This window comes from Protopterus annectens, chromosome 8.part0 (assembly GCF_019279795.1).
Source record: "Protopterus annectens isolate FY-2018-M chromosome 8.part0, PAN1.0, whole genome shotgun sequence".
Classification (NCBI taxonomy): Eukaryota; Metazoa; Chordata; order Ceratodontiformes; family Protopteridae; genus Protopterus; species Protopterus annectens.
The window spans coordinates 203,067,815-203,093,367 of record NC_056741.1 but is presented as its reverse complement, the minus strand read 5'-3'; the positions used below and the strand labels follow the sequence as shown (position 1 = coordinate 203,093,367).

At 39.3% G+C, this 25,553-nt stretch overlaps 1 protein-coding gene across 1 annotated transcript in view; it reads left to right on the top strand.

The window, feature by feature from the left end:
* Window positions 1-25,553, top strand: part of LOC122808700 (CD209 antigen-like protein E) — a 1,430,102-nt gene that overhangs the window by 1,279,313 nt on the left and 125,236 nt on the right. Inside the window, exon 3 of the mRNA XM_044079686.1 lies at window positions 4,174-4,283. Coding sequence (XP_043935621.1) covers window positions 4,174-4,283 — 110 coding nt within the window. The remainder of the gene's footprint in view (window positions 1-4,173; window positions 4,284-25,553) is intronic.

Below are 25,553 nucleotides of genomic sequence, written 5' to 3'. Positions count from 1 at the left end.
ATAAGCCTAGTACTTATTATACAGCAGGAACTTCTTATTGTAACATTTGTTAATGTCTGTTATGTACTTCACAGATAAAGATTCTAGTTGCCTACTGATGTACTATGTTCTTCATCTGTAAATATGTTTGTAATTAATTGCTCTATTAAATTGTTAATCACTATGTAATCCAATGTAACTACTGTCTGTTTATTTTAACTGTGGAGCTTTTCTCCCCGGGCCTCCGCTGAATATGGACCTACGTCCAGTCGGACACTCCCGGTCAACAAATGTAAATAAATAAATAAATAAATCTGATTTACTAAAGGGTATGATCATACTTTTTTTTAGCATTTATCTCAGACCATGGTTTTACCACCAGTCATTTGTTTTTTTGGGGTTGTTTGTAGGGCGTCTATATTACAACATCAAAGCTTTAGTTAATTGAATAACTAAAGCTCAATCTTGTAATATTGACAGCTAAAATTGTCGAATGGCCAATTCAACCAAGGAAAACACTTCCCTTGGCCAAATCAAAAAAAAAAAAAACTTTACATCTAAAATTAAGTGTGGGGGGGGGCTCCCCCTACACCCCCCTACCTATATATATATATATATCAACTCTGAGATCACTCCAAATTGGAGAAATGGGCATACTCCACAGAATGGCCAAGGGAAGTGTTTCCCTGGGTTAAATCAGCCGTTCAACAATTTACAGTTTTAATATTACAAGTTCAAGCTTTATTTTTTTCAATTAAGTAAAGCTTTGATCTTGTAATATTGAACCATTTGTAGGCTGTCAACATCATCAATTATTGCTCTCAATTTACAGTCATCAGCAAACTTGGTGAGCCAGTGGCCCCCAACATTGGCCTTCACTTCAGAAAAATATATTCCAAGCAAGAGGGGTCCCAAAACTGAGCCCTGTGGAACACCACTAGTAATAGGTTTTGTTATCAGAAGTGGATTCACCTATCTGGATAACATGTGTCCTGTCAGTGAGCCAGTTGGCTATCCATCTGATGATGTAGGGGTTTATGCATAACTCAATAAGTTTATCTGTGATCCTTGAGTGGGCTTTGGGTCAAAAGCTTTGACCAGGTCTAGATATGTGGTGTGTACCATTTTACCTTCATCCACGGCCCTGGTCAATAAGTCCACCAGATTGAGCAGGCAAGACCTCCCTTTGACAAAGCCAAATTGAGTCTGATCCAGTTTTTGAAGAGTTCCTATGCCTTGATTGATCAGGTCCATGATAAATCTCTACATTGCCTTGTAGATAAGACTGGTCAAGCTTATGGGTCTGTACTTTCCTGGGTCAGTTGATGGGTCCTCCTTTTGCAGAGGGATGACTGTTGTAGTCCTCCATTCCTCTAGGACAAAGCCCATCTGGAGGCTGTGATTAAAGAGGATTTCTAGTAGTCCTGATAGATTCTGTTTTAAGCTATTTAAGAACCATCCTGGAATGTTGTTGGGACCCATGGAGGCTGTGTTTTTGGCTTTAGTGAATGCAGTAAGAACCTGTTCCCTGTAATGGCCAGTAAGGGGATGGTTGTGGGTATTTCTTTGGGTGTGGTAGGAGGTGATGGGCGGAGAAGTTTGGACTGAACTTGTCAGCCAGCAGGTTTCCTACAGTTTCAGGCTGGGTATAAGTATTATCATTGATAATTAACTCTGCACATTGTTGAGTGTTTCCCCTGAGGTTACCAACATAATTAAAAAAAAACCTTGTGGTCATCTTTCACCTGAGAGGCTATCTTTGCCTCGTATTTTGCTTTGACAGATTTGACCAGCTCTTTAATTTGTTTGTTTAGACTGGTGAGTGTCTTTTAGCTCTGTTGTGTCTGTTCCTTCCTGACTTTGGAGAGGATTTTGTTTTCCTATGGTTGAATAGCCTAGTTATTCTAGAGGTCCACCAGGGTGGTTTATTTTTGTCAGTAATCATAGGCTTGACTCAGACAGGTACTGACTCCACTATGCAGCTATGAATGTGCCTTGGCTGTACAGTGTTTTTGTGTACAGCTCAAAATAGACCTCAGTGTCATCTGGGTTCAGAGGGGCTTGGAAGTTTAATAAGCTGTCACTTAGTTTGAGGTAATTGGCCTTAGCAAAGTTCTTAACAGGTTTGGAGTTTGATGGGGGTTCTACATTAGTTTTAATACTAAAGGAGATTATTTTTGGACAATTCAAACCAGGGAGGTGTTACTTAATGAGGCAGAACAGCATCCCCTCATGTTCTTTGAGTACTAGGTCTAAGGTATTTGCACCTCTATTTGGGGAGTTAACTAGGGTGTTTGCATTGACAAAGTCCAAAAATCTCTGAGCAAATGAATTATGGGTTGTATATAAATCTTGCTGTTTATGGACAGGTAGTTGAAGTCACCCTTAAGTATAATGTTAGCCTGAATGTTAAGAGATTCCAGTAGGCTTAGGTAGGAGGCATGGTTTTCCAGAATCATGTTAGGGGATTGGTAACTGGCAAGGATATGATAGGGGGGTCACATCTAAGGCTAGTTGGGCATGGAGCAGCAAGTCAAGTTACTGGATCAGTCTAGCAGTGTACTTGCCCTTTATGAACACTGAGACACCTTCTCCTTTTGTTTACCCTGAGCACAGGGGGATAAAATGTATGAAAGGCATTGTAGTATTTAATAGCAGGGGTGCTTTCTATCATTCTGAACAATGTTTCCATAATGGCACATATGTCTGTGTTCTCCAGGATAAGCAGTGCTTCCAGGGAGTACAGTTTTTTATTTAAACTCCTAGCATTGAGCAGCAGTACTTTTAGGTAGTTGTGAGTGACTTTTGCTATGCTAGTGAGTTAACAACTTGACACAGCATAAAAATGTGCTATGTGGATAAATAAAGTTTTTGCCAGTACCTGGTAAAGCATCATGGTTTGTTGATCCTGTTTCCCCAGGCTGACAGATACTGGATCCCCTTGTTGTGACATCTGAAACTAAGCCAGTTGCTGAAGTCAACATTTTTTTGCTTGTTCTCTGGCATCATAATTGGTGAAGGTTGGATGCTACTCAAGGCTACATTCATACCCACCTGGTACACATATTCAGAGAGCTCCATCATGTTTCTCTTCATATAGTTCAGCGAGGTACATCTTAGGTTATATATGCCCACGTAGACTCTGACCATGTCATAGTGATACTTGTGATTTAAAGACTTAAGTACATTTTCATATATCCAAACATAATACATTATGGTATTATTTTCTTTAAGATCATATATCTTTTGAAATGTGCCAGTGATGTTTTATAACATCCCACACAAATGAAATCTGACAATTATATGCTAGCATTTATATTTGTGCTCATTAACTATATTACTGAACTGTGATAAGTGTGTTAGTCATTCGTTCCAGTTGTAAAGTATTTTGCTGTTGTATAAGAAGTTCAACACATCTTCTTTTGCAGGAGTCATACACAACTGGATTCATCTGTTCATTCATACTTATGTCAATAGTATTTATCCTAGATGAATATGACGTGTATCATTTTAAAATATTCTTGAACGTAAATGGGGATGCATACTGGTTTTATGCAAATATGTAATTTCGTTATTGGCTTTCTATGAGTCATAGTGCTGATAAACTCTTCGGGTGATTTTAAGAAATGAAGAAAATTATGATATTATATATCCCTCCAAATAATCTATCTAGATCCCAGATGATCATACTTATGAATATTTTCCTGCTAATGAAGCTCTACATAGCTACAAATTGGTTGAACCCATCTCAAACTTCTTGGGACAATTTTAAGATCTTAGTGATAAAACATATATTAGCCCACAAATATGTTATCAATAACCAAAGTAAACATCTAAAAAATCTGAAGATTTTGGAACAAATTTTTAATATTATATTAGCTTAATGCACCGAACACAGAAAATTCCATTGTTATTTATAGTATAAAATCTAACCCTATTAGGAACCATATTACTACAAGAAACTATCTTTGCAGATAAGAATTCTTTATATGTATGTTATTTTAATTGTGGAAGCATTCATGTAAATAATGTATATATGTTGCTAGAATGTTGATAGAAGATTTGTCTGGATATTACCTCTGTATTTCTCTGTCAAATGTTTGTACGAATAAGTGAAAAATAATAAAGAACTATTACTGAAAAAAAAAAGAAATGAAGAAAAATGTTACAAAATATTTATTTTGTTTGTTTCAGTATTTCATAATTGCTTTAACGGATAAGAACTCATATTACTGGACTGGTCTGAGTTGTAGCAGAGCAAATGCGGTGATATGGGATGATGAAACACCTCTGGAAACTAACTTGTGAGTTACTTCAGCAGGCATCTGCTTTTATTTTGTTCTTTCTGATGCATATACCTGCTCTTCCTTCTGTACTCTTCTAAGGCAACAACTGAAATTGCATAGTTATGTCCCAACTAATTAGAAATGTCAACTATTTTGTTATCATTTACAGTCAAGTAGAAACAAGTGTTGTTTTTGCTGTTATTCAGGATACACACAATTATGTCAGTTTAATCACATTGAGGTGCTGCTGCTGTTAGCTACACTCTCCCAAGGTTTCCCCAACTAAAAACATCTTGAAGCACATACAACAGATTTCATCACAGCTTTAGCTCACTGACATACAACAGTTTATCTTTACAGCCTAAATCTTCCCTTTCTCAATTATTTTATATGGAAAAATGCAAAACAGGATCCAAGTATGACCAAAGAACTCCTAATTAAATCTGTTTTTATTGTACAAATTGTAAAAGCATAAGCACTTTTCTAGCAAAGCTACTTCATCAGATGCATGAAAAAATTAAAAAAATCAGTTCATTAAATACTTTAGTTGAAAAATCACGACTAACTAATTAACTTTCTTAAAGACATATACCTTAAAATACACTCATTAAACAATGTGCACATACATAAATGTATAGCCGTCTACAAATATAAACCATCTTAAATTACTCTATACAGCATAAATATATGCATTTGTGCAAAACTATATATATATATATATATATATATATATATATATAAAATATATAAATATATATACATAAATATATGCATATATATATATATATATATATATATATATATATATATATATATATAAACAAAAAGAATATATAAATATATAAAAAAACACTGTGATATTAGGAATCAAATTCAGCAGTTAGAAGCCAAATGGATAGTTAGATTACGTGGAGATTATTGATATAGCCTGAATGACAGAGTACATTTGAGACCTAAACTTAAAGACAGACCTTTAAATAGAAAATAGTCTGGCTTTTGTCTTGAACCATCATTGTATAAATAACAGTGATTTTCTATATATTTGATATATATATATATATATATATATATATATATATATATATATATATACACTTTTTGTATATATGTGTATATTTATGTATATATATTTATATCTTATATATATATATGGTTTTGCACAAATGCATGTATTTATTCTGTATAGAGTAATTTAAGATGGTTTATATTTGTAGCCGGCTATACATTTATGTGTGCACATTGCTTAATGAGTGTATTTTAAGGTATATGTCTTTAAGAAAGTTAGTCAGTCATGTGATTTTTCAACTAGAGTATTTAATGGACTGATTTTTTAATTGTTTCATGCATCTGATAAAGTAGCTTTGCTACGAAAGCGCTTATGCTTTTACAATTTGTACAATAAAAACGTATTTAGTTTGGAGTTCTTTGGTCGTCCTTGGATCCTGATTTACATTTTTTGTGCTCTACAATTTCTTTTTTTTTGATGGACCCACGTTCTGGTACTGGTTGGTAGTTGTTGTGTTTCACTTTACATGGAAAATGCAATAAAGAATATTCTTTGTCCAGTTTGCCAGTATTGTGGTTAAGACGGGATAAAGCCCTGACTATGGCTCTGGTGTTCTGGGTTCATTTACCAGCTTAGGCATCTGAGATGCTGGCAAGAAGGGGAGGTATAAATGATCAAGAGCACACAGTTCAGTACAACATTTCCTAGTGGAGACTGGAGAAACCTTCTCAGAGTAAATTGGTAGATGGCATACCTCTCAGTCTCTTACAGCAAGAAGTCTGGACAAAGCCATAAATAATCGGGGGACAAAGGACCAAACATAGGGACAATTTTTAACTTTAGCTCTTACAAACTTGAAAAGTTAATAGAATAGCAGGTTTTGCATTCGCATGAATTTTCTGAAGGGTATAAAGTCTAAAACTCGAATATCTGTCATTTTTGGATCGCAGTCTTCAAAGATTTGTCAAGGATTTGCCAGAAAACCACAATTTTATGAAAAATCGGCCGATAGTATGAAGCAAAAATCTGGACATTCTGCGAAAATCTGTACAGTTGAGAGGTATGATGGTCAAGGTGGCTTGCTAATGTCAGCCTTTTGCAGAAGTTAGGGGTGGCTCAACATGGATCACTCATTACGTATCACATCCTACAGCAATACTGGAAATGTGTAAGAGATGGGCTAAAGGAGAAACCCCATGCAGAAATATGACAATGTCCCAGGATGCCTCAATATCTCTAGCCATAGTCCTTATTAGAGAAAGTCCTGGAACCTAAGGTGGGCGAACCAGACCTACAGAAAGTGCTAAGGCACCAGGATCAGTTTTATGGAGAAAAAAATGAGCAAATATAAATATATCTATTATCTATATCTATATCTATATCTATCTAGAGATAGTTATAGGTGAAGACAGAGGGAGAGATATAGATTCCTGATACAAATTAAAACATAGACAACAACCTGGTCTGCACCTCTCACATCTAGGCTTTTGAGTATTAGCTAAAACATGGTCTTCCCCTACAGTACCTTTTTTAGGCAATGCCAGACTGAAAGGACTTTAAACATAGCAAATCAAAACCAAGAAAATGTAAAGGTATTACTGCTCATTGCTAGGAGTCTCAACAAAAAACTTCACTCCCTAGAAGCTCTCTTCACCATAGAGAATGATGACATCTGTGCGGTCACGGAGACATGGTTTAAACTCACAGAGAGCATGCCAACAGTGCATGGGTAAAACCCCTTCCACACATTTAGACCAGCTACTACACAGACAGGGAGTAAAGGAGGAGGTGTCTTAATTTACATCAAATAAAATATACCTCAAAGCTGGTCAAAGGAGAATTCACTGGAACTGCTGCATGTTCAGATCACCATAGAAAAATCCAATACCACTTCCTTGCAATCTGTATGTCCCCTTCTATGATACAGGAAACCCATACCATGTATTTAAACTTATTGGAAACGGTTACTAACCATCCAACCCAATACCATATTCATGGGCAACTTTAATTATCCCACTATTAACTAGGAATCCTTTACGACACCAAAAGTACAGGCACAAAGATCATGGATTTTGTAAATGCAACCTCTCTGGATGACTGTCAGTACACCAACCAGGGGTGCAATCATACTGGATTTGGTCCTCACTAATATGGCAGAGTCCTGCACACCTCCTATGGTAATGTCTTCCCTGATAAGGTCAGACCACAAAATGGTTTCCTTTGAAGTAAAAATAAAATGTAGACTCCCAGCTAAACCTTGAATATTCAAGAACTACTCTAAGGATAACTTCCTGCTAGTAAGTGATAACCTGGAAAATTTTAAGCCCCCATAAACCCTGGGAACACTGTTGCCTATGCAGAACTGTTCACAGAAACCCTGTAATGGCATGTTAATAGCTGCATAGAGGCAGCTGTACCCACCAGGAAGAAGAACTCTCAAAAAACAAGCCACCCTGGTGGACTCACAAAATCAATAGGTTATATAACAGAAGGAAGAAAATCATGGCAAACATTAGGAGATGCAGCACCCAGCAGGATAAAAGTACTCTCATCAAAATAAACAAACAAATCAGAGGGCAAATAAAGTACTCCCAGGCCAAAGACAACCACAAGGCTTTTTTTAGCTATGTCGGCAATGTCAAATGCAATGTACAACTGTGTGCAGTACTCATTGTAAATAGAGCAAAATATACTGAACCAGAAGATATAGCAAACCTACTGGACAATAAATTCAGTTCCAACGTTACCTCCCCCCAACCTTCCCTCTGGAGATACCATCAAATATGCCCCCCCCCCACTATCACCAGGGAATAGGTTCTTAATGCTCTCTCTAAGGCCAAGAACGCTGCATTAATGGACCCAGACACTATTCCAAGATGCCTTCTAAATAGCACGAAACATGCCCTATCAGGTCATCTGGATTTTCTGTGTAACTGTAGCCTCCAAACAGGCATCATGCATCATGAATGGAGAACAGCAACAAGTCTTTCCTGTACACAAAGTTGGGTTATCTACAGACACTAGAATATACAAACCCATCAGTCTCACTAGTCTTATATGTAAACCCATGGAAAAAATGATCATGGAAATGATCGACAGTGATATAGTAAACCTCCAGACACTGGACCCAACCCAGTTTGGTTACGTAAAGGGCAGGTCATGCCTACTCAGCTTGGTGGACTTCTTTGAGAAGGTCACCAAAGCAATGGATGAGGGCAAAAATAGTCCACACTGCCTGCCTTGACCTGTCCAAGGCATTTGGCACAACACCCCACTTGGGCATCATTGACAAACTCAAGAGATTAGGTACAAACCAGTATGTTACCCAGTGGGTAACCAACTGGCTCATGAACAGGATCCAGGAAGTTTGAATTGAAGAGTCCACCTCTACAAAGAGGCCATTCACAAGTGGAGTCCCTCAGGGATCAGTCCTTGCACCACTCCTTTTTGGAATTTACTTTTCTGAAATCAAGGCCAGTATCAATGGTCTCTGGCTGACTAAATATGCAAATGAATGCAAATTAGGAGCAGTCATGGAATCCCACACTGACACAAAAGTTCTCCAGGAATGGCTGTCACAGACAAACAACTGGTGTCCGAGCCATGGACTAAAATTAAATGCCAAGAAATGCATAATAGTATCCTATGGGAAGTCATCTACTTGTGGTAAGTATCATATTGCCAAAACACCACTTAGAGTTGACCCGGTAGTCAGGGACTTAGGGGCACACAAAGACAATAATCTAGTCCTTGACCATCACGTGGCTACAGTAGCAATGAAATTATTCTATGTTGATCAACTTATAAACAAATGTATGGCATCTAAGTCCAAGAAAGTCATTGTATTTGGCATTCATCAGACTTTTCATTGAGTACAGTGCCCCCTTTGGTATGTACCTAACTAAACATATAAAACAATTGGAACATCCACAGAAATTCCTCACTAAAAGAATACAGGTCATTAAGTAAAATGCCCTATGCAGACTGCTTCAAGTCCCTATCCCTGTATTCTGTCTCCTACAGACTTTTGAGGGGAGATCTATGTCTGGCATACAGGGCTTTGTCAGACCCCCCTCTGATGGACCACTTGCATATCCACAAATCAAACAGCACCAGAATTACCTGTTCATAAGACTTGAACCCTGCCTGTGATATAAATAGGACCTACTGGAGAGACAGCTACATATCCCAGAGACTACCCCATGTATGGAACAGGCTACCCAACCATGTGAAGTGGATTTCCTCCCTAACTCAACTCAAGTGTAACTTGGACAATTGGATGGGGAACAGGAAATTCTTCCCTGATTTGGAGCCTATGTCTCTAATGGACTCAGGCAACCTGTAAATGGTTCATCTTACAATCCCCTGCTTACATTTATCAAGGGTACCAGAACTTGTCAGAGATATGAGATACATGGTTAGGCTAAAAAAGGCCTTTGCAGTCGTTAGCCAAGTAAACACCTATGAACATTATACATCTTTCAAATATGAAGCAGTGCTATGAAGAAACTCAGTCAGTCATTGCTAATTATCCAGCTATTTCAAGGGAGAACATACTCGCAGTCATTTTGCTTAATGTTTGTTTTTTTTTAATTGCATTGTTAATGTGCATTGTTTGGTTTTGAAACAGATCAATGTGCTTATGTAAAGATTCTTGTAAAATCATACATTAAGCTGTTCAGTTATTTTGGATTCTACACCTCTAGTCAATGTCACTTATTATGAAATCCTGCCTAAGCTGCTCCCTTCTTTTTGGATATGAAAATGCAAAATTCTGAAATGACAATTTGTTCACCATGGGAGACAAAAGTAAATGACAAGCATGGGATAGACAGGAGAAGAATGAAGCATGAACACTACCTTATAAAATAACAGTCTGCTAAAATGTAATTTATGTCAGAGGCATGTGATCTGCCTATGAAATTAATTTTAAGAGATTCCATTATGTTTCATTTTTTCATGTCCATCTAGTTTGACATAGCTCTTCCTATCTACAATTATCTCTTTTAAAGCTGAATCAAATATGAATGCACATTTTTTAAATAAATGCATTAATCTTCCCCTACCTGTTTTATTTCTCTTTTTATCTGGCCATGGCAAACGTCAGTTCACTGTAGGACTTAATTTCTGCATTTGTGGCTGCCTGCACAAAACTGTCCTCAAAACTATGGTGCTGTATTACCAAAGAACTTCATAGGTTCATAGGAGGTTAATATAGCAATAACTGCTGGATTACCCACGGTTGGCGTGGTTTGGTCCAGGGGGCGGCCCGAGGGACCAAACAACAACCGTGGGTTATTATTATATAATGCCATTATTTAAGAAAAGAAATAATTACTTTTCTTAAATAATGGCATTGTATAATGCCTCTGCTGCCCTTCCGCACCTGTCTGGTGTTCGGCAGTTCTGATGTACTGCGCATGCCTCGCAGTACATCAGAGTTGTGGGCAGCAACGGAGAACCAAGTTCTCCTACTGTCTCGCTATGTTAAATGGGTTTAACATAAGCGAGACTTTTAAAAAGCAACAGAGATCTCCGTTGCTTATTTTAAGCTGTCTCGCTATGTTAAACTCATTTAACACAGCAGACAAGTTTAAAGCAACGGAGATCGCAAGATCTCCGTTTCTTTCACACTGTTAAGCTATGTTAAAGGAGTTTAACATAGCGAGACAGTTTAAAAAAGCAACGGAGATCTCCATTGCTTTTTAAAGCTGTCTCGCTATGTTAAACTCTTTAACCTAACGGAAAAGTCCGCGGACCTTTTTCCGTTAGTATATTGAGGGATTTACAACGGGCACGCTGGTTGGGCTGGCCAATCAGCGTGCACGTTTTTAGGGTAGGCATTGTATAATAAGCTAATGGCCCTTTGGCCTTAACAAGTCTATCCATGTAGAAAAAAAAAAAACATGCACCCTAACTGACTGTAGTTAGATGGTCATTGTTAGCAGAGAGATTCTATGATCAGCATCGACTACCTCTGTCCATGAGGGACATCGGTGCCATCCTGGGATGATCTTAGAGTCACCCATCCAATTTTGCACTTAAATAGGGTCATTGAGGAGCTCTGCTGCACTTGAAGTGGGAGCGTATTCCAGAGGAGTGGCAATCTCTGGGAGACATATCTGTCTCTCCAGCATGTTTTGCTAATGTTGCAGGCTAGGTTGAGATTCCTCTTGTCTCATTTGATTTGCGGATATGCAGAATTTTCATTAGGGCAGAGTCAGAGACTGCTGTGTGGGCCAGGCACAAGTCAACGCTCAGCAGCCTGTATGATACAGAGTACAGCAGCAGGACTTTCATAGGGATAGGTATTTGTGACAAATGTAATTCAAACATGAGCACTAAAACAAAAGATGACTATGTGAAAGTTGTTGCTTAGTAAGTTAGTACATTTTCAGTGGGCACTAGTAAGTCTAGTTTCATCTTTATTTTGAATTTTGAAAGCATATCTCTGACAGAGGCTTGTTACTATAGCATGTTCATTCACTGGACTTGGATTTCTTTCCTGCCGTTTATCCTGATGTGCTTAATGTAATGGAAGGATGTGCTGAGGATGATGATGGTGATAGGAAAAAAAAATCAGGAATCTCAGACAACATAAAATACTCAGTCTAAGAGCAGCACTGTGCATGTATTTAAACAATACATTTGTATGCTGTGACAACAATAACAAAATATAAAGAAATACATATGCAAACATGCTCATTGTCATCAATTGTCATTGTTTTTCACTCCTGCCTCATCTGCCTGTTGACCATAAACATCCTCCTAACCAATCACTTAATTTTTTTGCCATCACCAGAGTGATAGTTGACAGGGAAGGTTTGTCAGTTGAACAGCCATTAAAGATGGTTTAAAAGTTTTTCTTCAGTAACTGTACAGTCCCAGATACCCACCCTCCCTTACACATCTGGAGAGGGATGTGCAATGTGCTGCCCATACTGGCTCTCCATCAGTTTTCACAAGGGATGTTACCAGCAAGCAGCCCAGCTATTCTTGTCAAGCACTACTAGTGGTTTCCATGGTCTCCACCAGAGCAGCCATACTTCCCTTTGTTCTCCCTGAGGACTCACTACCCTCTCAAACCAATGGCAGAGATGAACGGGCTATGCCTTTTCACTCATCTCCCTCCCTGCCTGGCTCCTACAGTCCCAGGACTGCTAATCACGTCTTGGTCACTTCCGTAACAGTAAGGGCTTCATTCCTCTCTACCATGCAGCCAGACTAATTGACATTTATTTTGCAGCTACTCTCAATTACTGCTCCAGTACAACAGTTAGTTGGATTTTAAACTTGTTTCAAGTAGTTATCTCAGGCTCTCATCTGGGAACTGACATCAGCATCTGCTGAATTCCATGCAGTTATTATGGTTTACCTTCATAAACTCGAATCACAGTGGTTCGAGTGCTCATATGAGTGACTCAAAACCACGAAAGTGAAAATGTCGACAGTCCTTAATGTTCGAAAAACAGCAAATCAAAAAGCAGATTTTCTGTTTTTCAAACATTAATGTCAAACAAAAAAAAACAAAGTGCAAAGCGGGGGCAAGCCCGCTTGCACCCCACACCCCTACTACTTTATTATTCTAACTCCAAGATTGCCCTACAGTGGGGAAAGGAACCATTTCTTAATCCACACTATAGTGCAATCCACCCCAGAATGTTGAATGTGCAATGAGCAAATCTCACTGTGCATTCGCTCATTGCACTGTCGAACCTTTTTCTATTCAGCGTTTGCAAACTTTGCAAACTGCCTTTCAGAAAATTCCTGTTCACCCTTGTGCAATACGCACATGTAAAGGTAAACCGTTATTATTATCACTGGACCAACAAGGATTCTCTCAGCACATAAGTACCTTGTATCCCCCAACAACAGTTGTTCCTTTCAACTAGGAAACCGCCATGAAGGTGATATTTAAACAGATAAGCATCAGTGTAGTACAGACCATCAACCTAGTGTTACAACTCAAAAGGGATTGATCCCAGTTACTTCATTGATGGGTGGATATTCAACACCTGATTGTAGAAGTTTCATAGAGTATCTGACCACATCATAGGTCTAAGCTGTTCTGAAGCAGCTAAGGAAATGGCAGGGTCAAAATCACCATTGACGAAGCAGGATATTAATTTATTTATTTATTCTCAAAATAAAGGGAATACTTTCATCTCATAACATTGTCTATGGGCTCAAGAAATACTCTACTTATTTTACTGGTAAAAGCAATGTTCAAGAATGATCCTTAGTGTAATTTCAGTGGGCTGCTGAAAATGGACTGGGTTTTATCCACAGATCTTTATGTTTTGCTAATGGGACTTGTGGACGTAAACAGTCATATATGAAGCCCTCAGAGCAGGATGAGGTTACGGCTTGAAGCCCAGCACTACCTGTTGTGAAGAAGACCCATTAATGTCTTGATGGAGGAAGGGGCAGATTCACAGTGTTTGCAAATTATTTGTTATACCTTAGTGAGTACTTCATAGTTAATCCAGTCAGGTGTTACGTGTATGGTTATTGTCACTCATACAGATATATGCACCCATTATTGTTAGATTTTTTTTCTCTTTTTAATTAGAAGTCATTTCCATGACTATTTATAAGATCCAAACAAGCTTTCTTAAGTACTGTTAGTTTTAAACTAGGCAATGAAGGATAGGAATATCTGTATTTAACCGCATTATGGTGAAACAGATATATAGGTCAGTATTCGCAGTCCAGAACTTCACAAGTGTGTAGCAGTCATGTGAGAACAGTAACTCTACAATAGATATGCAAATAATTTCAGAGAAAAGCATTGCATTAAACATGGAAAAGTGAAGCAATTTCTATAAACATGCCACTTTTCACAAAGGAGTAATTAGTATAAAGTTCAGACTTTCAAAGCTGCAAATTACTTCACAAAATCGTAAGTTTGTGTATGGTGCAGCATTAACATGGGCAAGAGTGTCTGAGTGCATTCATGATCCAAGCATTTTAGAAAAGCTGTGGACCATGCAGCAGCTGAGACAGCTTTTAGAAAGATGAAAAAGGATTACAATATTTTTACGTAGGGGTATCCTTTTATGGACACCTTGATGATTTCATTAAAGAATAGAAAGGGGGTGATAGGGAAGATTCTAAAGTGGGGACACAAGACAAAGAGCTGAACACACAACAGAAACATCAAGAGGGTTTGTGCCGGAGGAGGTGGGAATGGATATGCACTTTGTTTTTGTTGGAGGATAGACCCTCTGTTTTTTTCATTTTTTTAATAACAGGCTAGATTGGATGGGAAATAGGGAAGAGGGTGAAGGGAAAATGGAAAGCAAAGAAAGGATGGGGAAGGGCCAGCTGGAATTCCAGTCCACAGAGCTTCAAACATGTCTACTGTCAGATGGTGTTGCAGTGGAGGACTATGATGTGGAGGGAGTATGGGCTTGAGTTGGTGCAGTGGTTGGCACCAATTAGAATAGTGTGTCTTGAATGGCTGAGTTTTCCTGTTTGCTACCTCTGCCAGTACGTACTCAACCAAAATGTGAAGTCCCCTTCATGTGAGGTTTGCCATACTGCTTCATGCTGGAGTGCCTGCAGGACTAGTGCCTCTATTCTGACTCTGCAATGATGTCCCCGGATAGGTAGAGGGTGATCTATACCTAGCCTGGGAAATACATGCCTGGTCTGCTTCTGAGGAATTTGAACCTGTTAAAAAAGAAAAAAATGGAAGAGAAGCAAAATAAAAAGGAGAAAGAAATGCATAAGTAAAATAAGAAAAAAAAAAAGAGAGAGAGAAAAAAAGATGGTAGAGGCAAAACACAAAATGTACAATAAATCCACACAATACTGTTTTAATGCAATTTAACAAAATAATATTGAAATACTGCAGGGAAAACTTTATTGAAGTAAAACTTGTGTATGAGAAATGTGTACACATAAAGTTGGGGGTAGTGATTTGGGCTTCTGCACTTGGGAAGAATGTAAGAGTAGTGCTTGTGCATACTTGTGAAGAATTGAAATGGGAAAGTCTTTTCTCTTTCTGAAAGAGTTGTGTGTATAAATTATGTAGCTTAAATAAAAGGTATACAGTACCCCCCAAAAAGAAATGTGTCATTATTGCAGTTATGAAGTTAACAAATCAGATTAGAAGACACTTCTCTTGATCAGTTAAGTCTTCAGTTGCATTTCTTTCAATTTCAAAACTATAACAACAGGAGTACTACACAAATCAGTTTGTAAAGCATTGCTTTATTAGTTTTTCTGGTACCATTACTGATGTAATAACTTGTACTATGCAGTGTTAAACAAAAATCTTTTGGACACGTTTTATACTTAACAGAAGACTAAACCATAAGATGCATTCATTTGTTCTCTTCTCTTGCTGGAGGTTGTACTGTATTTCTTCTTCAGCTAGCAGTGAAGGGAGAAGAATAATCTTGTTTATGTGTATCTGATTTGTTTCCTCATACAAATATATCTTATATTATCTGTGAATATCATTTTTCCTTTGTCTTTCCCATTTTAACTGTTATATGCATGCAGTACTTTACTAGTATTCCCTTGAATTCTGGAGGATAGTAGAGAAATATGAAAATAGTCTTGAGTTTTGTTGTAAAAAATGCATGCAACACTGTCTGGTATAGATAAAGTGCAAAGACTGAAATTTATCAATTTAAGGAAGTGTGCATTTCCTTTTCTGCAGAAATGTGTCTAATTTATACAAAGTAATAATGAAGTAAAACACCATGTTCTCTGAAAACTTTGATGCTGCTCAATCTCTTAGCAAATTAACCCTCACAGCACAAATATTCCTCTTAGTACAAAAGATGCATGTCTGATTAAAGATATATTACTAATTTTTTTATGAAGGTCATATCAGTAGAAGTAAATATTTTCAGGTACAGATACTTGAGTGTGGAAGTATAAAGAAGATATGTCTTACCATAATGTCCCATCTGTGTTGTTTATCTTCTTTCATTCATCACTGATTGGGTTCGGTCCCGAGCCCTCGGAACTGAGTTGGCCTCTTTACCAAGCTTGCATCAGCCAAAAAAACTATCGAGCTAAGTCTCTACCCAGAATTGCCTTCTCCCTTTAACCTCAGATTGAGTTTGCTAGAAAAAGAGAAGTAAAGCCGAGGCCACTTCTGCGCAAATACCCTAGGACACCACTTAGACACAAAGCATGCCCCAGGAGCCTTTGGAGGGGGAAGAAGGGTGGGAAGTGTTGAATGAAAGAAGGTAATCTGATGTTGTTAATCTTCTTTCCATTCATCACTGACGGGACAGAATCCCAAGCTACCTTGACGTCCATGGTTGGCCCTTATGGAAGAGCATTCCTGAGTACCACTGAGCCGAAGGCAGCTCTCCCTCTGGAGACCAAGTTCAATTTGTAATGATTGCTAAAGGTATGAGGCATAGCCCAAGTAGCTGCTGTGCAGATGTCATCCATGGAAGTCCTGGAATGGAAAGCTACAGATGTTGCCATGGATCTAGTGGAGTGAGCTTTAGATGAAACATATGCAGTCCCTTAGCCATTTTGATAATGTAACCTTGGAAATAGCCTCTCCCATTATGGGCCCAGAATAGGAGATGAAAAGCTGTTCAGACTTACAGAAAGGTTTAGTCCTGTCTAGGTAAAATCTCAATTGTCTATGTACGTCTAAGGAGTGAAGGCAGTACTCTCCTCTATTAGCAAAATTCGGAAAGAACACTGATAGATCAATGGCCTGGTTTAAGGAGAATTCAGAAACAACTTTGGGAAGGAAGGATGGATTAATCCAAAGTGATACTCTGTCTTTATGAAAGACCAGATAGGGCCTTTTGATACACAATGCCTGCAGCTCTGAGACCCTTCTGGCAGATACAGGCTACCAAGAACAAGGATTTCCAAGACAAAAACATTAGGTCGCACTTCGCAGCAGGTTCAAAAGGTTTTTGAGTCAAGGACTGAATGACTAAAGTGAGGTTTCATGGTTCCATGGGCTGTTTGACAGGAGGCCAGATATGAGAGGTCCCCTTGAGGAAGGCTTGAAAAGGCATAAAGAGATAAGAGGGGTGCCATCTATACCATTGTGGAAATTAAAAATTGCCACTAGATGTGCTTGTATGGTAGAGACAGAGGCTCCATTATCAAAAACTTAGCCAGGTATTGAAGCACTGCAGTTACTGGAGCCGAATATAGGTCTAGCATGTTGTCCTTGGACCAGATGGAGAACCTTTTCCATTTATCCTGAAATAGTCTTCTGGTGGATGGTTTATGAGAGGCCAGAATTATGTCTTGAACAGGCAAGGAAAGATTAGCTTGCCTGGCGACTAATGGAAGTGGAGAAACCAAGCTGTCAGCTTAAGACTGGACAGATTTGGGTGACTCAACCCTTGCGTGTGAATATTTAGAGCTGGTAGAGGGTCCAGAATCCATGATGGGTATACTAGATGAGGCCAAAGGAATGGGAACCAAACTTGTCGAGGCCAGAATGGAGCTACGAGGATCACCTTGCATCTCAACTGAAGAGCTTTCTTTAGAAATTGTGAAATTAGGGGAATGGAAGGATAAGTGTAAAGAAGTCCTGTGGGCCAGTTATGGGTTAGAGTGTCCCTCAGTGACTCCACCTCTGGAGGAAGTAGGGCGAAACAGCTACTGAACTTGTTGCTCGATGGGGAGACGAAAAGGTCACAGCAAGGTTAGCCCCAGTGGCTAAAAATGTCTGTTACTACCTTGGAGTTGAGAGATCACTCTTGAGGCAGAAGAATGCATCTTCTCAGTTTGTCCACAATCATGTTGGAGCTCCCTGGGATATGCGTTGCTATCAGAAAGTGGTTGGAAGCTATCGCCCACTTCCAAATTCACATGGCTTCTCAACATAGGGGGTAGGACTTGTTTCCTCCTTGCTTATTGATATACCAGACAACTGACATATTGTCTGACTGAATCACAATTGTCCCAGAAGGGAGAGCTGAATGAAAGACCTGCAATGCTAGCAGCACAGCTCTCAGTGCCAGAACTTTGATATACAGGTGTGCCTCTGAGGTGGACCATGTGCCTTGCACTGTCTTCCCTTGGAAATGGCCCTCCCACCAAGTTAAGGAAGCATCCATGGTCAAAATGGCTCTGGGCTGAGGGGATAGAAAAGGACAACTCCAAAGTTCTGCATCTGGCTTCATCCACCAAAGGAGGTCCTGTTTGCAGTAGTTGGTTATTTGAATCTGGTAATAGAGAGGGGTGATAGTTTGGGAACCACTGACAAAGAAGGAGCCATTTGCAGGATCTGCATATGTAGCTTTGCTAGAGGCACTATCAGGATTGAAGCTGCCATAGAACCAAGGGCCTGAAGAACTTCCCTTGCTGAGACTTTTTTTTGAGAGAGTATCACTCAGAGCTGAAGCCTCAGTTGGTGGAGTCTATGAATTGGGAGTGATACTAGATAGGACTGAGTACTGAACACTGCTCCAATGAACTCTATTTGTTGTGTAGGAGTAAGGCTTGACTTCTCCCTATCTATCGTTATTCTCTACAATTTTGCCAGAGAGAGAGAGTATAATGCAGTGATGTTACCAGAAGATGCTTGGTGGGAGCAGTGAGGAGCTAGTCATCTAGATATGGAAACACCTGGAATCCTTGTAGTTTCAAGTGAGCTGTAACCAATGCCATGCATTTCATGAACACTCTGGGGGCTGTACAGAGACCGAATGGCAGGGCACAAGATTGATAATTACTGGCCGCTAGCCAGATGTGAAGCAGACTCCTGGAGCATTTGTCCATCTTGCTGTGGTAATAAACATCCTATAAAGATCTATCGAGCACATCCAATAATCATCTCTTAAAAAGGGAAGAATGGACTGAAATGTGACCACCCAGAATTTGGTTTGGGTGACAGACTTGTTTAATCTGCTGAGATCTAAAATGGGTCTCCAGTCCCCTGTCTTTTTTGGCACCAAAAAGAATCTTGAGTAAAATCCAGATCCATGCTGGTCTGGTGGGACTGGTTGGATGATTCTTTTTTGAGACAGCTTTACAGTCTCTGAAGCTGCTTCTTTCATTTGACTGGGTGTAAATTTTGGAAGTTTTTTGGAAGGTTTGGCTGACAAGAAAGGGGAATGGTGTAACCTCTGGTGATGATACTCTGCATGCAATGATCAGTGGTAATGGATTGCCAGGCAGTCTGGTGCAGAGAGTAATGACCCCTGACTGCTTCCAAAGGTAAGCAATAGGGCTGCAACTCAGGAGCACTGGTAAGGGTGTCCAGAGAAAGAGTCCCTGGAGCCTTGGTTACAAGGCCCCCTCTGCCTCTGTAGGGGCATCTTCTGGAATTGTTACTCCTCTGCCCCTAGGGGTATCATCACCACTGTGACATGGAAAGGACCATGAAACTTTTTGTGCCACATTTTTCCACTCCTCTGATTCCTGGAGAAGGTACATTGAGGACTGGAAAACCATAGGCCTACGGCAGACAGGGTCTTTCCATCTTGCTCACACCTGGCTAGTGTGTCCATCACATTGGAACCAAAAAGGGATGAAGCTTCAATGGGAGCATTCAGAAAAGAAGACTTTGAAGGGGTCTGCAAGGTCACAAATGTGCATCCAGGCAAAACGCCTTATGACAATGCCTGAACCCGCTTCTCTAGCCACTCCTTCGGTCGCATGTGTAAGCAACCTCATGGACGAGGGTTCAATTTTAGGGTTGCGAGCTGTGAGGCCACTTTGTCCCTGACCTCGTCAGACAGCTGTCCTGCGAATGTCCCAGAAAGTTTGGAGATCAAGTCCATCTGGAGTCTCGTAAAATGTGCCAAATAGTTCAGGGACCATATAGCAAAAGTCCCTGATGCAAAAACACACTTCCCAAGTCTGTCCACCACCTGGGATTCCCTGTTGGCTGGCTAGACAGTGAGACTATCCTCAGCCAAGTCCTTTTTCATGGCCACCACCACCACCACCATAGCATTGACTGGTAACCCTTTGGACCAGGGGGGTTCACCTTGGGAGTGGAAAGAATTTTATATGGTCTCCGAGGGAGCACCTCAATGGAATCAGGGTTCTCCAAGCATGCTGTATGACAAGCTGGATGAGCTTGTTGGTAGGTGGGATGACCCAAGAGGTAGAAGACTGGGCAAGGAAAGCCTGCAGGAACACGGGCTCTCAGATGAAGGAGTGGAGAGCTTCCAGTCACCTCTCTGCTTAAGCATTTCCAGGATGTCTCCAAAGGAGACATCATCAGGAGGTGACCAAGAGAACCCTTCATCATCATCATATTCCATGTCTTCAGTTAATGACGCCTTGGGTGAGTCCATGTGCTTCCTTTTGCACGTCCTATTTTGAAGGGGGCTCTTCAGTGGGGGGGTCTCTGAGGAGGACTCAGAAGAGCGGGTACCCTGAACAGGGTGTCCTGCAGCTTTTCTGCCTGGTGTCCTGGAGAGGTGGTCTATGACAGCTGTAGCTCAGGGGGCAAAAACTTGGGTTCCAACATCAATGAAGTGCTGCCAGAAGCAAGAGCCTTCTCCATTACATGGAAGACAGGTCCACCTGAAGAAAGACAACCTGGGAACTGGGGTCACATCCCACTTCAACAAGCCTGCCCCCACAGATGGAGCCTCAATTAGGATTGGTGCAGATGCGGCTATAGGTGCAGAGCATGGAACCTAGGAGAAAGATGGCTCTGTGCCATGGTTTGAAGCACCTGTCCCCCAATCCCCAGATTGAGGAAGGACCAGTTCCACAGGAACTGAAAACCAAAAGGGCAAACTTGGAGCCGAAGTGAGATGCACTGTCAGTGCCGAGGTGATGGGTTCCAAGAAGGATGTCAGAGCAGAGGGCTTCGGAACCAGGATGGTCGAAGGAGGAGTGTAAGATGGAGTCTGTAGATAAGTCAACCCAAGTCACGCAGGTATATGGGTCTTAGAAAGTGTGGGTATCTCCCTGGCTAACAGCAGCTGGTCCACAAGACGCACCATGTCGTATTCAGACAGGCTCCTGGTGGATCTAGTGGATACTCCGGACAGAGATTCAGGACATTCGATGAAGGAGCTATACTCTTGGCCCAGAAATGGATCTACAGAAGGGGAGTTTCAGATCTGCTGGCACCGAGGTCTCAAGTTTTGAGACCGGTAGTAAATGGGTGAAATCCAGTGATGTTGGTACAAGCCTCAGTGCCAGAGTGGCACTTGGAGCCAAAACAGTCAGTTCTAAAATGGTAATTAATGAAGTAGTTGAAGGTGTGGCCTGAGCCGAAGTGGCCGCAGGTGACAAAGTCAAAATAGACATAGTAAGGTCTATAATCAGTGCTGGAGGCAGGACCAGTGCAAAAACTGGTGCCAGTATTGAAGGTTTCGAGATGCTCAGAGCCAAGTAAAATGGAGCGGTAGAGGCAGATTTATGCTCCGAAGACAACTTTGGGAACTTAGATTTCACAGGCTTGCCCTGATCACCCGATGGTGAGGAGGTAACCGAGTGGGACATCTTTTTGTCTTTAGTAGGAGGGGCTGAGACCTCCATCACAGAAATGGCCTCTGAAAAGGGAGACTTGAGTAACCCCTTGAGAATCAGTTTATTTTTACACTGATTAAGAGTACTTTAACTGAAACTCTGACAAATGTCACACGGAAGCTGTACCGAAAGGTGGGGCACTCCCAAACAATACATACAGTCATCATGAGAATCACTATTAGGTAACTTGCCATTACGTGAAGCACAATGCTTAAAACCTGAAGTATCCTTCTTATCCGACATCTTTAGAAAGAGACACTACAGGCAAACAATATAATCCAGTTAGTTAAACACCGTTCAGAGAAGTCCCAATTATCAATTCAGTGATATGTAGACAAGAAAGGAACCACCTTACTAAAAACCAAAGCTAATAGGTTAAACAGAAAAGACAATAGCAGCAATGGTATTGAAGAAATACTACAAGGGTAAGGGAGGAAAGGCCGTACCAACAATGGTACTTAAAAGTTTACCAATGGTAATAATGGGTAGAGTAGAAAAGAAAAAAATAAGATCAGACAGAAGAAAACACTCTAGAAATACTATTTGCTTAATAAAATAGGAAGATATAGAAAATATTTCACACAAATATCAAATAAAGTTCCATTTAGCTGAGAGCTCAGCTGAAATGCAGATTTACGGCTACGCAGCAAACAAGATCTGAGGTAACAGGGAGAAGGGCATTCTGGGCAGAGACTTAGCTTGAGAGTTTTTTTGGCTGGTGCAAGCTTGGTAAAGAGGCCGACTCAGTTCCAAGAGCTTGGAACCGAACCCCATCAGTGATTAATGGAAAGAAGATAAACATCAGATATGTAGTTATGCAATTTTAACCCCATTTTTGTTTTTGATATATTTTATCTATGTATATAAGTATGAGTCTACTTCTGTTTGTCAAAAACACACTTTCTCAACAAACAGAAGATCAAACCCATTTAAGTGAAAGTGCACTTTCGCAAAAGCCAGTTTTCTGAAGCACATTACAGTGGGAATAAGTAAAAAAGTAGGGGTTTTTTTTCCCCCGGTTTGGAGAAACGGCTTTTGCGAAAGTGCATTTTCGATGTAGTGCACTTTTGCTTAAATGAGTCTTGATGTTTGTTGTTCAAGATTGTGAAATTTTGATCAAGAAGCATAGACCCATAAAATTGTGGTCACCCATCTCCTGCCAGATATCAATTTTCTTCCATTTACTCCAATGCATGCACACCTTGATCTTCTCCAGGTATGAGTCATGCAGAATGTAGAGCATTAGTATGGTCTCATTCATAGACCAGCTAGGAGCACAGCCTTGTGACTTCATAGGTGCTGCCATCATTTGAAGAACTTGAACTAGAATGAGGAAAGTAAGGTGAGGGATGTATTAAGCAGGGTTAGAAACACTCCCTGTTGAGTGTGACCTCACCTTGCTCAAATAATTTTTGCTAGCATTCTTATTAGATCGGGTATTATATTGGCAAGTTTGGTGCAATTGAAACTACTTTTGTCACATATTATTTTATTTTATTTTTTTTTTAAATTCTTTTTATTATAATTATTTTTCAAAAACACACATAATGAACAAAAACACATAAAATTCACACACCACAAGTTAACAAAGAAAACAATTATATACAATTATCCATAGCCCAAATACAACAACTATTATAAATGCAATGATCTAAAAGTGAGTGCAGGATACATAGAAAGATTACGAAATAGCATTTCAGGTTACTAAATGTGCAAAAAATGAATTCCCAAAGTCTTCAGAATGGTACTTATGATTCCCTTTATAAAAGAGGAATTTCTGAGCCTTTATATGTCTAAAAACTAATTCTTTTAAACCTATCCATGACATTATTGTTTGCTTCTTCCAATGGAGAGAGATATAATATTTAATAAATATGAATATGGAAATCAACACCCTATGTTGAGACTTAGAAATACCAGCTGGAGGTATATGTAGTAGAGCATACTGCCATGAAGTGTTGAGTGTTGATTTCTCGTAACCCATCTTTCCCAGGATCACTCTTAGGGCGCACCACAGTCTGTACACACATTTACAACTCCAGAAGATATGGTATATGTCAGCTACATTTTCCATGAGCAAAAGGCTAGTGTGAGTTAGGTTGAAATTTATTAATAATTGCTGGGGTTAAATATGCATTATTTACAATCATAAGTTGCGTATAGGCCAGTTTTTTGAAATGGATATATTTAGAGCTTAACTTAAAAGATTCTTGCATAACTGTAGTGGATATACTCGAGTCCTTATCTACCCAGAACTTGGAAAATACCGGTGAGTTATTAGTTCTGATCGAGACCAAGAGTTTGTAAACATTTGATATCATCTTCTTCTTAAGCAGAAATTGTTTCAGGATAGTTTGTTGCCATAGATAGAAATAGATTTAAATCTAGGATACATAGAAAAGCCACTTTTACTAATTCATATTTAGAATATAGCAGCAACCATCCAAAAAAAACTTAAGTATAACATTTTTAAAGGACAACTCATCCAAGCCATTAGGATGACATCTGACTACCAGGATATGGTAGATGAGGTTAAATTCATCATGAGTTTATTTAGAAAAGGGGATATGATGAAGGAATGATGTTGGATACTAGTGTATATGTCCTGAATGAATGAAAGAAATACATACCACTATTGGGACAGAATAGTGGAAATTCAACACCAATAAATAGTATAAATACAATTAGCAAGGAAGAAAATAACACTATATTTAATCGAGCTTGTATCATAGAGTATGGCCCACATTCCCAATTAGTCAAAAACATTTTGACTAGAAACTGGCAGATATTCTTTACTGACCAGGACACATTAAATATATTAGGTTTTAAACCTTGTTTTGTATACAAAATGGGTAGGAACCTGAAAAATATATTAGAAAATGGAGCTAAGGCAAAAAATAGAAAAGACACACATACTACTAAGTGTGGGGCATGTCGTCAATGCAAAGATATATTAGAAGAGAGTAGTGTGACATTAGATAATGTTAACAAGACCTTGGTTAGACCAAAACAAGGGAACTGTAGAACCAGTATGCTTATATATTTAGCCAAATGCATGTTATGCCCAGCATATTATATAGGCAGGACTGAAAGACAATTTAGAAAGAGAATATATTCCCACCTGTATAGTATAAAAATTAAAGACACTAAGAACGCCCTATATAGGCATATCAATAGGAAAGGTGAGGAACATCATTTTAAGTTTGTAATACTAGAAACAATTAGAGCAGACCCCAGGGGAGGCAATATAAAAAATGTATTAGCATACAAAGAATATTGGTGGCAACTTTTTACAGATGCTATGACACCACCAGGAATTAATGATTACATATCAGTTAAACCTATTTTAATGTTGAAGAGCTAATTCTAACAGCTTTTTACGTATTTAACATCAGCAGTAAATTTTATCTGTTTATATGAACATTTTAGGGACAACACTGTGTATAGTATTCCATTTTAAACATTTTTATTAGGGTTATTCGTTATAATTTTATGAACGAAGGTACTAATTGTCTGTTGTAGCTTTAAGATTATTTAATTTGGCGCCAAGACATGTATATTTAAATGATGCAGATGAGCATAATCTGTTTGTTCTGATGAAGCTCGCATAGACGAGTGAAAGCGCTTAACTACTCTAGATTTGTTCAACATTAAAAAAATTTTTATGCATGATTTCAGCGATTCCAGTGAATTTTTAGCAGTCTGAATATATACTTTGCTGTTTAAAGTCGGCGAGTGGCAGTTGCGTTTTGTATATTCTGTTTTCCGTTAAGTTAGAATTCGGTAAAGATAGGTAGATATTAAGATCATCAGCAAACGCCGAAAAGGAATAT